The sequence below is a fragment of the Callithrix jacchus genome, chromosome 12, assembly GCF_049354715.1.
Source record: "Callithrix jacchus isolate 240 chromosome 12, calJac240_pri, whole genome shotgun sequence".
Taxonomy (NCBI): Eukaryota; Metazoa; Chordata; class Mammalia; order Primates; family Cebidae; genus Callithrix; species Callithrix jacchus.
Window position 1 is genome coordinate 28,193,887 of NC_133513.1, and position 16,731 is coordinate 28,210,617.

General features: G+C 48.4%; 1 protein-coding gene across 33 annotated transcripts in view; it reads left to right on the forward strand.

Moving 5' to 3' along the window:
- Positions 1-16,731, forward strand: part of KATNIP (katanin interacting protein) — a 227,848-nt gene that overhangs the window by 58,546 nt on the left and 152,571 nt on the right. For 14 of the 33 annotated variants that reach the window (XM_078344986.1, XM_009009354.5, XM_035267240.3 and 11 more), the window contains one exon: positions 8,930-9,006. The exons of 4 other annotated variants lie outside the window; for them this stretch is intronic. In XM_078344986.1, the coding sequence (XP_078201112.1) occupies positions 8,945-9,006 (62 nt within the window). In that variant the 5' untranslated portion in view covers positions 8,930-8,944. Of the gene's footprint in view, positions 1-8,369; positions 9,007-11,029; positions 11,145-16,731 lie in introns of those variants that run through there. 15 more of the 33 variants (XM_054242718.2, XM_078344992.1, XM_078344996.1 and 12 more) reach the window with 4 other exon arrangements.

The window sequence follows — 16,731 nt, forward strand, 5'->3', positions numbered from 1 at the left end:
TCTTTTTTTTTTTTTTTTTTTTTTTTTTTTTTTTGAGATGGAGTCTCACTCTGTCGCCCAGGCTGGAGTGTTGTGGCATGATCTCAGCTCACGGCCACCTCCGCCTCCTAGGTTCAAGTGATTCTCCTGCCTCAGCCTCCTGAGTAGCTGGGATTACAGGCATATGCCACCATGCCAGCTAATTTTTGTATTTTTAGTAGAGACAGGATTTCACCATGTTGGCCAGTGGGTTGTCTTGAAGGAGGTGAGGAATGTGGGAATTTTTCTGGGAGAAGAGCATTCCACATGGAAGGAATGGAGCCTGAGGCAGGAGCCTGGGGTGTGTTGAGGACCCTGTAGTGAGAAGGGAGAGTGGGAGGTGGCTCAGAGAGGGGGGTCGAGGCCCAGAGTGCAGGGCCTCATGGCCACTGGGATGGCCTTGCCCTTGACTCTGAGTGGGACAGGAGCCCCCTTGGGGTCCTAGCAGAAGAGTAACATGATTCCACTTACTTCTCATTAGGTCTCCCTGGCAGCCCCAGGGAGAACATAGGGCAGGGGGCAGCCGGGAGCAGGACTCCAGTCTGGACCCGACCAGCCAAGGAGGGGAGAGCAGGGAGAAATGGTTAGATTTTGGATACGCTAGTTTTCATGTGGAGCTGATGGATTAGATGTGGCATGGAAGACAGAGTGGGGCTTTGAAGATGACTCCAAGGATTGGAGAGGCCTTCCTGGGGATCTAATTCAGACACGTGGCATCGAATTTGTGTATTTTGTTATAATCCTCTCCTTTGGGAGGGGCCCAGGTGCATTTGATCGTCTGATGAAGGTTGTGGACTCTACCAGGAACACCCTTGTGCATGTAATTAAATGGGTATTCTCAGGACCCCTGCAGGGGTCCCTAGACAGTGTATGGTTGCTTGATGGGTTGCGATTGCAGCCCACTCATACAACAGCAGGGGCACCATTCCCACTGCCCACATGACTGGGGGCTGTTCAGTGCAGCACCCCCAGCCAGCAACCAGCAGTTGATTACAGTTGTGAAAGGAAAATAAATCTTGGGGCCCGCAAATCACTAAACTAAAGGGAAACATCAGGCTGGGAACCCCTTAGGGCAGACCTGCCTCTTCTTCTCTTCAAAGTCACCCCTCTGCTCACTGAGATGAACGCACATTTGATTGTCTCCTTTGGAAAGGCTAATCAGAAACTCAAAAGAATGCGGCCATTTGTCTCTTACCTACCTATGGCCTAGAAGCCTCCTCCCTGCTTCCAGTTGTCCCACCTTTGCTTGGAGGTGTCACACCTTTTTCAGACTGAACCGTCGTTCATCTTACACATGTTGATTGATGTGTCATGCCACCTTAAAATGTATAAAACCAAACTGTGCTCTGACCACCTTAGGCACATGTCATCAGGACTTCCTGAGGCTGTCATGGGCCTGTGTCCCCAACCTCGGCCAAATAAACTTTCTGAATTGACGGAGACCTGCCTCAGATATTTGGGGTCCACAGAGCCTATACAGGTACCTGAATATACACCGGGTCAGAGCTTTTGTGAAGCCCTGATGGCATATGCAAGGGGACAGCCATAGAGTAAGCCCTTGATAAATGTTTCCTGAGAAACAACAAAGATCAACTTGGCATTTTTCGGGGTTCTCACACCTTTGCTGGGTGCCTTACATATTCATACGTCCATGTTGTAGGCAAGGAAATTAAGCCTCACCACAATGAGGGTTAACAGAGTTAGGCACAAAAAGGGTTAGAATCGTGCCTGGCACGCATAGTAAGTGCTAAGTCAACCTTAGCAATTATCGTCATGGAATAGGACTGGAGCCCAGGCCTCCAGGCACCCAGGTGAAACTCCTTCTCCTTCCTGGTGCCATGGGCCTGCCCTCCAGGAATTTACAATCTGACTGGGGAGCCAAGATGAGCAAGAAAGAAAATGCTCCCAAACTTCTTCCACTTTACTCCTAGTTTATCCATATAGCAGCCCTGTGAGGTAGACCTTCTCAGTATCCCGTTTTTGCAGACAAGGAAACCGAGACTCAGAGGAGATAAACAGCAGAGTTCAGGGCTCACACCCACATCTCCAAATCCCCAGATAATTATCGAGTAGTATATATAGTTAAATGCTAACAACTTGGCACTTAATTATATCTGATTGCACACTGTATTGTATATAATTTAATACTAATTGCAGGCTTTCAGAAGTGAGTTGCAGGGGGCGGGGGTGGGGGGGACAGTGGAGAATGGCAAGGGAAGCCTTCATGGGGACTTTGGGAACAGAACTGGCCCTTGGAGAGTCTGAGAGTTGAGGCGGGAGGGGGCTGGTGTGGGTTTCCGGAAGAAGGAATCGAATGATGAAGACATCAGTTTAGGAGTGAGAATGGGGCAGGGTGGGACTAGGATGGTGCTATTTTGGTGGTGGAGTTCCATAAATGCACTTATAACTAATGTTCATTGAGAACTTTGTAAGTGCCAGGTACGTTACTAAATCCTTTCCATCGTTACTGCATCCAGTTCACACTTAACCTGGTGAGGGAAAGAAAAGTTCCACCCCATCTCATAGGTAAAGAAACTAAGTGGCAACCTTGTGACATGGAACCAGGCTGAACTCCAGATCTCATGTACCTCCCAGCTCAAGTTCAGAGACCATCTGACTGGAGGTGGGGCTGTTGTGAATGGTGGGAAATAAAGTTGGCTAGTCTGTAGCCTTGCTACCAAAAGCGTGGGCCATGGGCTTACCTAGGAGCTCATTACAAATGCAGACTTGGAGCCAGGCGCGGTGGCTCACACCTGTAATCCCAGCACTTTGGGAGGCCGAGGCGGGCAGATCACGAGGTCAGGTGTTCAAGACCAGCCTGGCCAACATAGTAAAACCCCGTCTCTACTAAAAATACAAAAAAATTAGCCGGGCATGGTGGTGGGCACCTATAATTCCAGTTATTCAGTCACAGCTACTGGGGAGGGTAAGGCAAGAGAATCGCTTGATCCCGATAGGTGGAGGTTGCAGTGAGCCGAGATCACACCACTGCACTCCAGCATGGGCGATAGTGCAAGACTTCATCTCAAAATAAAAAATAAAATAAAGGGAGACTTAGTGCCAGGTATGGTGGCTCACGCCTGTAATCCCAACACTTTGGGAGGCCGAGGCGGGTGAATCACCTGAGGTCAGGAATTCAAGACCAGCCTGGCCAACATGGTGAAACCCTGTCTCTACTAGAAATACAAAAATTAGCGGGGCATAGTGGTGCATACCTGTAATCCCAGCTACTTGGGAGGCTGAGATTTACAGGAGAATTCCTTAAACCCAGGAGGGCAGAGGTTGCAGTGAGCCGAGATCCCACCACTGAATTCCAGCCTGGGCTATAGGACAGGACTCCTTCTCAAAAAAAAAAAAAAAAAAAAAAGAAAGGAAAGAAAAAAAAGAAATGCAGACTTAGGCACTTCCCAGTCCTACCGAGACAGAGTCTGCATTTCAAAGCAGGCACGGTGCTACATGCTTATAGTCCCAGCTACTTGGGAGGCTGAAGTGAGAAGATCACTTGAGGCTAGGAGTTCAAGACCAGCCTGGGCAACATAGTAAGACCCTGTCTCAGAAAACAAAACAAAAAAATAGAATCTGGGGCACAGTGGTGTACTGGCACACCCCTGTAATCCAAGAACTTTGGGAGGCTGAGGCAAGTGGATCACTTGAGCTCAGGAGTCTGAGACCAGCCTGGGCAACATGGCAAAATCCCATCTCTACAAAATATAAAAAAAAAAAAAAGAAAGTGAGAGAGAGAGAGAGAGAGAAAGGGAGGAAGAAAGAAAGAAAGAAATCAGCCATGTATAGTGGCACCTGCCTGTAGTCCCAGCTACTCAGGAGGCTGAGTGGGAGGATTGCTTGAGCCCAGGAAGTCGAGGCTGCAGTGAGCCAAGATCGCACCACTGCACTCCAGCCTGGGAGACAGAGTAAGACCCAGTCTCAAAAAGAAGAGGAAGAAGAAGAAGAAAAAAATAGAATCTGCGTTTCACCATGATTCCTAGGTGATTTGTAGGCACATCAGCATTTAAGAAGTGGAGATGGATGGATGTTCCAGTTCCTCGAGTCTTTCTGATGACATCTCCCTCCTGGCAGAGGAGGATCGATGCGTTCCCCGGAGAGTTTGAGGTGAAAGCCCAGGGCAGCCAGCAAAAGCTGAGATTTCTTTGAAGTCCCATATTTCATCTAAAAATGTCATCCAGTGTTTCATTCCATACCCATAATATATCGACGGTCATTTTAATGTTTCAAAATGGTTATGTAAATTGCTATGGAGTAGGATCTGTGTTCTGGGAAGATGCGTGGGAGGGTTTCCTTGTATCTTAAATGGGGTAATAATCGCTACTTCAGGGGCTTCTGTGAAGACCAAAGGAGAATCATGTATACGGAAATGCTGGGTGAACTGTGTGCAGGATTTATGTGTTATTTCTGGGAGAAAGTGAGAACCCTCCCTAGACCCCCACTCCTGCAAGCCAGCTCTCCCGAGGGCTGAGTCCTCCTGCGTTCTTCTTGCACTCAGGATGAGGCAGGACTCAGGCCCAGGGGAGGACAGAGTAACTTCTGTGGGCATGTCCGGAAGCCAGGAAAGCTATTGTTAGTTTGTTTTCTGTTGTTGTTTCTCAAGTTTTTAGAGAGCCACGGTCTCACCCTGTTGCCCAGCTGCAGTGCAGTGACACAATCATAGCTCACTGTAACCTTGAACTCCTGGACTCAAGCAATCCTCCCACCTCAGCCTCCCATGTAGCTAGGACAACAGGCATGCACCATCACACCTAGCTATTTGTTTTTTTTGAGACACAGTCTTGCTCCGTGGCCCGGGCAGGAGTGCAATGGCACTGTCTCAGCTCACTGCAACCTCTGACCCCTATGTTCAAGTGATTCTCCTGCCTCAGCCTCCAAAGTAGCTAGGATTACAGGTGTCTGCCACTTTGACTGGCTAATTTTTTGTGTTTTTAGTGGAGATGGGGTTTCACCATATTAGCCAGGCTGGTCTTGGCCTCCCAAAGTGCTGGGATTACAGGCGTGAGCCACCATGCCCAGCCACACCCAACTATTTTTTAATTTTAATTTTTAAGAAACAGGGTCTTGCTATGTTGACCAGGCTGGTCTCAAACCCTTGACCTGAAGCAATCCTCCCGCATCAGCCTCCCAGAGCTCTGGGATTACAGGCGTTAGCATGCCCAGCCTTTTAAAAATTATTATTATAATTTCATAATATCACTGTTTCTTATTATTACTTACTTCATGAGTGGCCAACTTAGCTAGCAAGAAAGCCCAGTGAAACTCAGGTTGCAGAGATGTCAGAATAGGAGAGAACAAGAAGGTACAGCATCCTGTTCCTGAGTGGGTCTAGAGAGAGGGAATTCAGGAAGGAAAAGTAGGGGCTCCAGGGGAAGGGGGAAGCAGAAGGCAACAACCTGGGCCTACAAGAAACACGAAGAGAAAGGGGGATCAGGCTGTCAGCCCTGGGCTAGGCATGATTGGGCTTCACATTAGGCTCCCTTCCTTGTAATCAGAGGGAGAAGTGAAGACGGAAGGGAGAAAGACCCAAGACTGGTGAGATAGAGACGCAGACAGACACTGAACTGAGCATCCACAGTTGAGGGCACAGATGAAGGCTCGCTAGAGAAGGCACAGGCAGAAAGCCACGTGGAAAGAGCGGCTCATTCAGCACTGCAGAAGCAGAGGAAGAGAATTTGGCAAGTAGGATGCTTTTTAGAGACAGGGTCTCACTGTTTCCCAGCCTGGAGTGCAGTGATGTGATCATAGCTCACTGTAACCTTGAATTAGACTCAAGCCATCCTTCTGCCTCAGCCTCCTGAGCAGCTGGGACTACAGGCATGCACCACCACACTGGGTGTTTTTTTTTTTGTTGTTGTTGTTTTTAAGAAATGGAGTGGGAATCTTTTAAATTTTATTTTATTTTTGAGACAGTCTCACTCTTTCACTCTGCCTGCAGTGCGGTGGCATGACCTCTCTCAGCTAACTGCAACCTCTGGCTCCCGGGTTCAAGTGATCTCCTGCCTCAGCCTCCTGAGTAGCTGGGACTAGATGCACACCACCACACCCGACTAATTTTTTTATCTTCAGTAGAGATGGGGTTTTGCCATTTTGGCCAGGCTGGTCTTAAACTCCTGACCTCAGGTGATCCATCTGCCTCGGCCTCCCAAAGTGCTGCGATTACAGGCGTGAGCCACTGCACTTGGCCTGGAGTGGGAATTTTAATGATTATCATGAGGATGAGAGAGAGAGAGAAAAGGAATGCCCATCATTCTCAATTTTGGGGCAGCATGATGGATGGTCAGCAGTTTCCCATGGCTCAGAGCAATTGAAAAGGATGGAGAGAAGAGCGATTGCATTAAGTTAAGGTGGTCCTGGGTCTGTCTCGGGTAGTGTTCTAATAAAATAATGGGACTAAAGCCAGATTTTGAGAAGTTAAGAGGAGAATGATAGAGATTTCTATTTTTCTCTCTCTCCTTCCCAGGATAAACATTGAGGTTCCCACACAAATTGTATTTCTGATACAAATGCCCTACTTGCCATTAAAAACTGAATCCCCATAACTTGCTATAACCTGGGACCAGTACCAAGTTAATATTGTATCGTTAATCCTCCCCTTGGCAAAGAAGAAACAGCAAATTGGCCAGGTTCGGTGGCTCACGCCTGTGATCCCAACACTTTGGGAGGCCGAGGCAGGCAGGCCACCTGAGGTCAGAAGTTCAAGACTAGTCTGGCCAACATGGTGAAACTCTGTCTCTACTAAAAATACAAAAATCAGCTGCGTGTGGTAGCATATACCAGTGATCCCAGCTACTCTGGAGGCTGAGGCCAGAGAATCCTGGAGGCGGAGTTTGCAGTGAGCCAAGATTGTGCCACTACACTTCAGCCTGGGCAACAGACGAAGACTCCATTAAAAAAAAAAAAGAAACAGCAAATTGAAAAACATCGTTTATAGTATGATCCCATTTTTGTTTAAAAGAACATATGAGGCCAGGTGCAGTGGTTCACACTTGTAATTCCAGCACTTTGGGAGGCCTCACATGAGGCCAAGAGTTAAGAGACCAGCCTGGCCAACATGGTGAAACCCCATCTCTACTAAAAATACAAAAATTAGCTGGGCGTGGTGGTGGGTGACTATAGTCCCAGCTACTTGGGAGGCTGAGGCAGGAGGATCGCTTGAACCTGGGAGATGGAAGCTTCAGTGAGTTGAGATTGCACTACTGCACTCCAGCCTGGGTGACACAGCAAGACTCTGTCTCAAAAAAAAAAAAAAAAAAAAGACCAAAACAAAAGAAGTAAAAGAGTATATGAAGCTGGGTGCAGTGGCTCATGCCTGTAATCCTAGCACTTTGGGAGGCCAAGGCAGGAAGATCACTTGAGCCCAGGAGTTAGAGACCAGCCTGTGCAACATAGTGTGATGCCATCTCTACTTTAAAAAAATAGCTTTTTAAAGAGTGTGTATGTGTTTCTGTGTAGATATGTATCTGTGTATACTTTGAACAAAGAAAGGCACCCAGAGGAAGATACATTTATCAAATTTTAATAGCAGTTTACTGGTATATGCATATATCATTTTAAATATGTGTAGTTTATTATACATTACTCCCCCCAGAAAGCCATCATCAATTATACCAGGGATTATCTCTGATGGTCAGATTATAGTATATTACTTAAAATTCTATTGGCTGCAAATGACAGAAACTCAGCTGAAACTTCTAAGGCAGTAACTGAATTGTCCAGATTCTTCTTTATGCACAGGTGGATCCAGGGACTCAAATGATGTCTTCAGGAACCTGCCTCTTCGTCTCTTGGATCTGCTGTCTTTTTTAGCAGCTTCATTCTCAGGCGGTTCCAGGCCTGCATCTCATTGGCACAGCATCCAAGTGGGAAGAGAGCGGCTCTTTTTCTAAGGGTGTCAGCAAAATCCCAGGGCTGATTTGGGTCACGGTTCACCCCAAACTGGTAAATCACTGTGGCTAGGGGAAGCCCTGTGTTGATTGGCAAGGCCGAGGTCATGTGAACCAAGAGAAGAACCAGGTCACTTTCAAGGTCATCTAAGGAAGCCAGTGAACTGCAAGAAGGGGCTGAGCACATCCCCAAGGGAAACCCAGGGCCCTGTTGCCAGACTAGGAGACACAGAACCACTATGTCCACTCCAAGAGGGCCTCCAGTCTAGGTCACAGATTTCTATAATGACTGCATTGTTTATAATTAACATACATTTATCTTGCAATGGCAAGGGGAAAATAAGACTCCCCTTTTGGTTCTTTGAGATGCTCTGTTGCCCAGGCTGGCGTGCAGTGGCGCAATCATGGCTCACTGCAGCTTCAACTTTCAGACTCAGACAGTCCTCCCACTTCAGCCTCCAGAGTAGCTGGGACCACAGGCATGCACCATCCATGCCTGGCTAATATTTAAATTACTTGTAGAGATAAGGTCTCCCTAGGTTACTCAGGCTAGTCTTGAACTCCGGGGCTTAAGCAATCCTGTCACCTTAGCCTCCCAAAGTGCTAGAATTACAGACAGGAGCCACTGCACCCAGCCAAGATCCCCTTTTAAACAACTGATTTGGGTTGCGTCTGTTATGACAATCGAGATAATTAAATAATGAGTGTTGAGAAAACAGTACAGCCCAAATCATGTCAGAGTCCTTGATCATAGCGGGCATGAGAGGAATGAAAAGTAGTGAGAGGCGGGAATTGACCTTCTCCTTTTTATAGATGATTAAAAGTGTGTACGCCTAAGGCCCATGGGGCCTCAGACAGTCTCTGGGGCTCAGGGTTGCCGGAGCAATGCTCCCGGGGAGCTGGGCCTCTGTCAAGGTCAGCCTCCGCCTCTCAGCCTCCTGCACCGGGATGTGCTGCACCCGCGCCCTCAGTCAGAGCTTCCCTGCGTTCCGATATCACACTGCTCTGTTTCTTCATTTCAGGGTTGCGCTAAGGACATGGTGACAGACTTTGATGAGAAACATGATGAGTATTTAATATTGCTTCAGCAGAGGAACCGGTAAGAGAAGCCGCTCGACGGCAGCCCTTGATATTAGCCAAGTAAAAATCTATTTAGATTTATTAACAGCAGGCAGGCCCTGCCTCACATAGGAATGGGATGTGGAGTTCCCCTCCACTCAGAGGCTTAGAATATTATCTGCAACCCCAGCTCCTGTTTCTCCGTTCATTGGTTTAATTGCGTCTTTTGACTGAGCTATAGCAGACTGTTCGATGTGTAAATACTGCCTCTTCCCTCCCTGCTCCTGTCCTGGGAGAAGATAGGGTTGTCAAAAAAAAAGCTTGAATTTGGCAGGGCTTGTGCAAGAACCACCTGAAGAGCCCAGTCTGTGATCTTAGGGCTTTGATAGCCCCTGAAATCTGAGCCTATAATCATGTCATGTTATGCAAAGATGGAGTCATTTTACATTGGCGTTTGAAGTTGGTCGATAAGTCATTTGAAGTTAAAGTAGGACTGATTTTGTCTCTGGAGTGCTGGTCCTTGAAAAAGCTTGCAGTAGGTCCAGTGTGTAGCGATCAAGGTCAAAGCATCATGGTCTGGTTTGAAAGAGCCATCATTTCCTCCGTTCCTTTGTAGGGCTGAGGAAGTTCATTTTCAGTTCACTGTAGTTTGTCTTCAGGCCTCAAACCTTGCAGTAGGCTGGGGATTTGCAAATTCAGATTCTAGAGGGGGCCAGGCTGTGAGTGGAGCTGACTCAGTGGACCGTGGATACCTGAAGCTCCCATCTCCAAGCTGCTCGGCCCAGGCCAGCTCTCTGTGAGACCACAGTCCCCGCCCCACCAACCCACCCCAGTCTGGGTCCTGATCCTCCTGAGTCTGCCAGAGAAGCTGGAGATGTGGATTTGGGTTGTAAAATCTCCTGAGTTTTAAAATGTTGGTATTGAATTCAAATTGAAGCACCAAGCAAACAGAAAAACAATGCAGGCCTGAGGAACTGGTGGGAGGAGGGGGAAGAAGGTATGGGCACGAATATGGGCCTCTGTGTTATGGGAGTGGGCTTAGGGTCTTGCAGACAAGAGAGTCTGCAATAGGGAGGTGTAACTCTGCATGTCACTTCAGCTCCGGTCTCACTGACTAGACTCGGTGTTATCAGCAGGGGCCCTGGTGGCATGTTGCATGGGACAATTGTTTTTTTTGAGATGGAGTCTCACTCTGTCACCCAGGCTGGAGTGCAGTGGCACGATCTCAGCTCACTGCAGCCTCTGCCTTCTGGGTTCAAGTGATTCTCTGCCTCAGCCTCCTCAGTAGCTGGGATTACAGGCGCGCACCACCTCACCTGGCTAATTTTTGCATTTTTAGTACCGACGGGTTCACGTTGGCCAGGCTGGTCTTGAACTTCTGACCTCAAGTGATCCACCCACCTCTGCCTCCCAAAGTGGTAGGATTATAGGTGTGAGCCACTGTGCCTGGCCTGGGACATAGTTTTTGTAATCTCACAAATTGCAGTTTAGCATCCCTGCCCACCACTCTCTTTTCGAAATTTCGTTAAGATCCTAAATTCCATCTATGACAGCACCCAGCCACTTTCCAAATACCCATCTAGTGAGGCAGCGCCACCCCTGGTGGAGACCTTCTGAACAGACAGTCTCTCCAGGGCCAGGCAGAAATGCCATAACAGTGTCCTCTTTGCCTAGCAGCTCTGTGCTCATCCCCCTCCATCCCCACATCCACCTCAAACTAAAACAGTGAAGGCTTGTGCTGATTAGACCGACGTGGGTTTCCATCATCATTAATGCCACGGAGTAGGATGTTTTTATTCAATCTCTGGCAGACTGGATGGTGCCACCGAACACCTGGGTGATCGTTTAATCATCTGCATATGACTTGTCTGGGGAGAGACTGTCACAGTTTCTTATGAACAAATTGTTTCTCATTAATTGGGGGATCAATAAGTGTGTGATCAAAGAGGCACTGGCCGGTAGTATAAATGAGGATTTCCAGAGACAAGGTTATAGCACAAAGATAATTAAAAGCTGTATCAAAACTGAGTTGCCATAAAATTTGGGGGACGTGTTGTCACCAGGAGGAAGCTGTCACAATGACAGGAAATTAGAAGATGGAGCTGGAAAGAAACACCTTCCAGTAGAGACTCATGAAGAATGGGAATCCCCCGAGCCATCATCGGGCAAATCTCAAAGGTACCTTTTGCAGAGTGCCAGCCCTATGTCGGACACCTCACCCCAACATTTTACTTTATCTGCACACTAACCAATGGGGCAGAGTTGCTGCACCCATTTTACGGACAAGGAAGTGGAGGCTCTGAGCAGTGAGCAACTTGCCCAAGGTCTCGCAGCCGGGAAGTGGTGGAGCCGGGCTGGACTCTACATTTTGCTTGATGTCATAAGTAATCAAGAGGAGAAAAAAGCCTGCTAGGATTGCCAGTGGCCCTAAGTTAACTGAGGAGGGGTTTTGTGGGAAGAACTGCAATTTACTTGAAAGTCTAGTTATAGGACCAGATAGAAAACTAGCCTCTGAGCTTTACCCTGGACATGGAGGGAGCTGAAACCCCAGGCTGCTTATCTGGGATGTCTGTAACCTGAGAACGGGGGATGTCATCACTAGAGTGAGTTCGGAGCAGAGATCTGCCCAGAACACAGCTGCGCATAAGAAGCTGGGCAATACTTTTCTTTTGTTTATTCAGCAGGATTTCACTGAGTACCTTCCAGGGCCTGGCATTGCCATTAGTGCAAAGGGAAGCATTGTGATAAGGAAGACACAGATTGTATTAGTGTTTTTTGGCTGTAAGAGACAGAAACCCAAAGCAAATGGACTTAATCATTGGGTTTAAACTTACCTTTGAGATTTGACTGGGAAACATTGGCCTATGAAATTAAGAAATCCAATGTCAAGCTGGGCATGGTGGCTTCTGCCTATAATCCCAACTATGCAGGAGGGTAAGGCAGGAGAATCCAGAACTTTAAGACCCTGTCTCTAAAATATTTTTTTAAAATAGCCAGCTGTGGTGGTATCCACCTATAGTCCTAGTTACTCACTACTTTGGAGGCTGAGGTGAGAGGATCGCTTGAGTCTAGTGGTTCAAGGGCTGCAGTGAGCTATGACCATGCCATTGCACTCTAGTCTGGGTGACAGAGTGAGACCCTGTCTCTTAAAAAAAAAAAAGGAAAAGAAATTCACCATGATACTGTTGGCCTCAGGCATAGCTGGATCCAAGTGCTTAGATTATATAATCAAACTATGCTCCATTTTCTATACCCTCGTTTTCCCATGTTAGAGCCATTCTCAGGCAGGTACTTCACTTGTGATGGTCAAGACAGCCAGCGAAAGCCCCTACGTACATCCTACTAGAAGCATTAGGGATCTCTCCTAATGCTTCCAGCAGAAGTGCTGAGGAAGGTTCCCATTGGCCTGGCCGGGCCCAGTTCCATCCCAAGCTGCATTAGGCCATTTTTGCATTACTATGCATAACACCTGAGATTCGGTCATTTATAAAGAAAAAAGGTTTCATTGGCTCACGATTCTGCAGGCTGTACTGGAAGCACGGTGCCACCATCTGCTTGGCTTCTGGGGAGGCCGCAGGGAGCTTTTACTCATGGCAGAAGGCAAAGTGGGAGCGGGCACATCACATAGTGACAGCAGGAGAGAGAGAGAGTGGGGGGAGGTGCCACACACTTTTAAATGGCCAGATCTTGGGAGAACTCACTGTCGCACGGATAGCACAAGGGGAGGGTGCTAAACCATTCATGAGAACTCTGCCCCACTGATTCAGTCACCTCTCACGGAGTCCTAACTCCCACACTGGGGATTACAATCCAACGTGAGATTTAGAGGGGACATATATCCTGGCTATATACAAGTCAGTCACTCTCTGTGGTCTCAGGAGATGGCACAGTCCTACTGGCCACTTCTTGGCCACCCCGCTAAATTGTGCAGTGAAGTCAGTTTCACCCAGTGGAGTCAGTTTTGTGAAGTGAAAGAAGGAATGGTGCTGTACCCACAGGAGATCTGAGGGGCTCTGTTTGGAAGATGGGGGAGATTCCTGGCCAGGCAGAGAACACAGATGTCCACACACAACTCTTGCCCTTGAAGAACTCCCCAGCTATGGCAGGGTAAGTGCAAGGCCACCTGTAACTATGACAAAGAAGCAGAAAGTGATTGTGTGCTCCAGGTGACAGAGTCTGCAGATATGACAGCCCCACCTCACCCCTGCAAAACCCCTGCCAGCTGCTTGTCCCAGTGGACTCTGAGTGATTCTCATCACTCCACCTCATGAAAGAGGTAATCATGCCCGACAAGATTCATGAAAGAGCAAGGGGAGTGATCAAAGGGCTGAGTGATGAGGATCGACTGAAGATGAGGGCCCTTGGATCTGAAGCCGTGACGGCCGAGAGGGACTGTGATCTCTAGACTGTGGGGGGTAGACCTGGATTTGCTCTCCAGGTCCAAGCATCCAGCAATGCTGTGATCATTTGGTCCTTGAGAAAGGTCATTCATGGGAAACTTACAAGAAAACCTGCCCACAAGAGAGCTGGGTCTGCAGCCCCAGGAGGAGGTCCAGGCAGAAAGAAAGAAGGAAGGAGAGAATCAGCATCACTGGGGCCCCACCTGGGCCTTTGACTGAGCCATAGCTTTAACCCAGTTTAGCCTTTTGTCCTCATGGTGGCCCAGGGAAGTGCAAGCATCTTTAGTCTCCTTTTACCGAAGAGGAAAGAGACCCCAGGAGGTTTAGGGACTTGCTCAAGGTCTTGCAAGCTAGGGAGATGGAGGAGCCTCCAGCACTGAGGTCCATCCTCCACACTCACCTCCTCCCCCTGCACAGATGCTCTGCTGTGTAGCTCTGTGAAGTATCCTAGAGGACCTACAGGTTCTGGGGAGAAATGGCAGGCTTTTTGTACCCCTGTCCTCCCTGTCTTCACCCTTCAAAACCGGAATCAAAGCCACTCCCTCCAAGGAGCCCCCAGTTGTGAGCTAGTGCTCTCTCCTCCGACCTCTTTTTGCTCAGAGCCCCTGTGATGCCTGGTGCTAGAGGCCAGAAACAGCAGGAAGGAGCAGGTGAGAGCGCCAGCCTTGCAGCCCCATGGGCCAGAACTCAAATCCAGCTTGGCGGTTTCCTTGGCTCTCTGGCCTTGGCAAGTTCATTTCTTTTTCTTCTTCTTTTGGTTTTTGAGACAGAGTCTCACGCTGTCACCCAGGCTGGAGTGTAATAGCACAATCTCAGCTCACTGCAACCTCCGCCTCCTGGGTTCAAGTGATTCTCCTGCCTCAGCCTCCTGAGTAGTTGGGACTACAAGGTGAATGCCCGGCTAGGCAAGTTCATTTCTAAAACGGCCAACAGAACCTCATCCCAGGATCACTGAAGGGTGAAGTGAGACAAGGCACTTGAAGGCCCATAGCAAGCCCCCTACCCAACTCAGCATTCGACGTCGTCATCATCATCATCATCATTATCATCATCATCCAGTTATTGACTGACTGATTGATTGACTGGTTGAGATGGGTATCTCACTCTGTTTCCTAGGCTGAAGTGCACTGGCATGATCATAGCTCACTGCACTCTCCAAACCCTGGGCTCAAGTGATCCTTTTACCTCCGATTCCCTGGGAACTGGGTCTACAGCAGGCTACCACGCCCAGCTGATTTTTTAAATGTTTATTGTTATTACCATCCTTTTGATATAAACGCCTTCTCCCCAAGTTGACATTCAGGTAATTCTTGAATCACTGATCCTTGTAGAACCCCTCAGGCGACCTGAGATGACGGAGGTCTGGAGGAACCACGTGGCTCATCTATAGTGCCGTGGCAGCCACACCGCTTAGACACCACTCAGTCATGAGCCTAGTTACAAGTAGGCCGGCACCCCTGAGAACACAGAGACCTGCCCTTTGTGCTCACTGGGTCTTCTTTGCCATCTGGGTCCGTGCTCTGGAGGCCCCTGAGGAGGAGAGTCCTTCCAACCACCCCAGCCCTAGGCATGTCAGGTTCTCATCCCACCCTGTACTCCCAACTCACTGTGCCTCCACTTCCTCATCTGTGAACATGACCCAAAAGGCCAACATGGGGATAAAATGGAAATGATGGGTGTGATGTGTGTCGCATGAATGGTAGCTATGAGCACTAGGGTACTCATCCATGTCCCCTGACCCACCTTGAGTTTCTTAGGGTCCCTTGGTCCGGAAACAGGCATTGAGGCTGGACACGGTGGCTCACACCTGTAATCCAAGCACTTTGGGAAGCCAAGGTGGGTGGATCCATTGAGCCCAGGAGTTTGAGACCAGCCTGGACAACACAGGGAGACCCTGTCTCTACCAAAAAATACAAAAATTAGCCAGGTGTGGTGGCACATACCTGTAGTCCCTGATACTTGGGAGGTTGAGGTGGGAGTATTGCTTGAGCCTGGGAGATCAAGGCTTCAGTAAGCTGTGATCACACCACTGCACTCCAGCTTGGGCAACAGAGCAAGACCCCCCAAAAAAAGAAAAGAAAGAAATAGCCATTGAGAGCATTCCTTATTCAGCAGGCATTGTGGACAGGGGCTCAGTTTCCAGTGCAGGGGAGGAAGAATAAACAAATACACAGATGCATCCATAATACAGCATTAGCCAATGATAGTGTGCCATGGAAAAAGCTGAACTGGCAAGCCAGTAGAGGGTGGCGGGCAGCAGGCGGGCAGGACTCGATTTTAGATAGGGCAGGAGTGAAATCTGATTTATCTGAGTCCCCTGCGCCCAGGACAGCTTTTTATGCAAAGTAGGCTATCAATTTTTTAAAAACCCCTTTTCTTTGATGCCACCTGAATATTACTGATGCACTCTGCTGCAGTAGGGGAGTTCCTCTAGCAATTCCTTTCACAGTCTGAATAATTATCTCCTAATTTATCAGTTTCATAAATCTACATTTTCATAAATCATTCTGCTTAAGGAAGGGCACCCATGGACTGCCAGCCCCAGATCCTGGGTGACTGGATGCCGTGGTTGTTAACGTGGCATCAGAAGGCAGGGAGAGAAGTTGAGGCAGGCTCTCTGCCTGGGTGATCAGATCCCCTGCCCTGCCCCACCATAGGCTCCCTGGGGTTCCTGCTTGCTCCCCAGAGACTGCTGGTGCCTACACTATCCCTTGATTGTTTGCTCCTGCAAGCGTAGCTGTTGCTGTGTTTGGAAATTGTCTCTTAGTTACTTGTGTTTTTCTTCTGTTTTATGTTGTTGCCTAACAATCAGGCATCTCCCAGGCTTCCAAGGCTGGCAAGAGATAAGCAGTCTGTAATAAATGTTCCTGCCACAATTGGGAGAAGATGAATGTATCAGCCGCTAAAGAAACATTTAAAAAATAAACAAAGAAATCACCCACAGTGCCACCACTTCCCCCAACAGCCGATTTCATTTTACATTTATCACCTTCCACGCCGGGTCCACAAACACAGTTTTCCAACTTTACCTTTACTACATATGTACCTTGTTTTTCTTTTTCATTTTCCTTTTCTTTCTTTCTTTTTTTTTTTTTTTTTTTTTTGAGACAAGGTCTCTGTCACCCAGGCTGGAGTGCAGTGGCATGATCATGGCAGCCTCAACCTCCCCAATTCAAGCCAGCCTCCTGCTCCAGCCTCCCAAGTAGCTAGAACCACAGGTGCATGCCACCACACCCAGCTAACTTTTATATTTTTTGTAGAGATGGGTTGCCCAGGCTGACTTCAGAACGCCTGGGCTCAAGCAGTCTGCCTGCCTCAGCCTCCCAAAGTGCTGGGATTACAGGCACGAGCCACTGTGCCCCGGC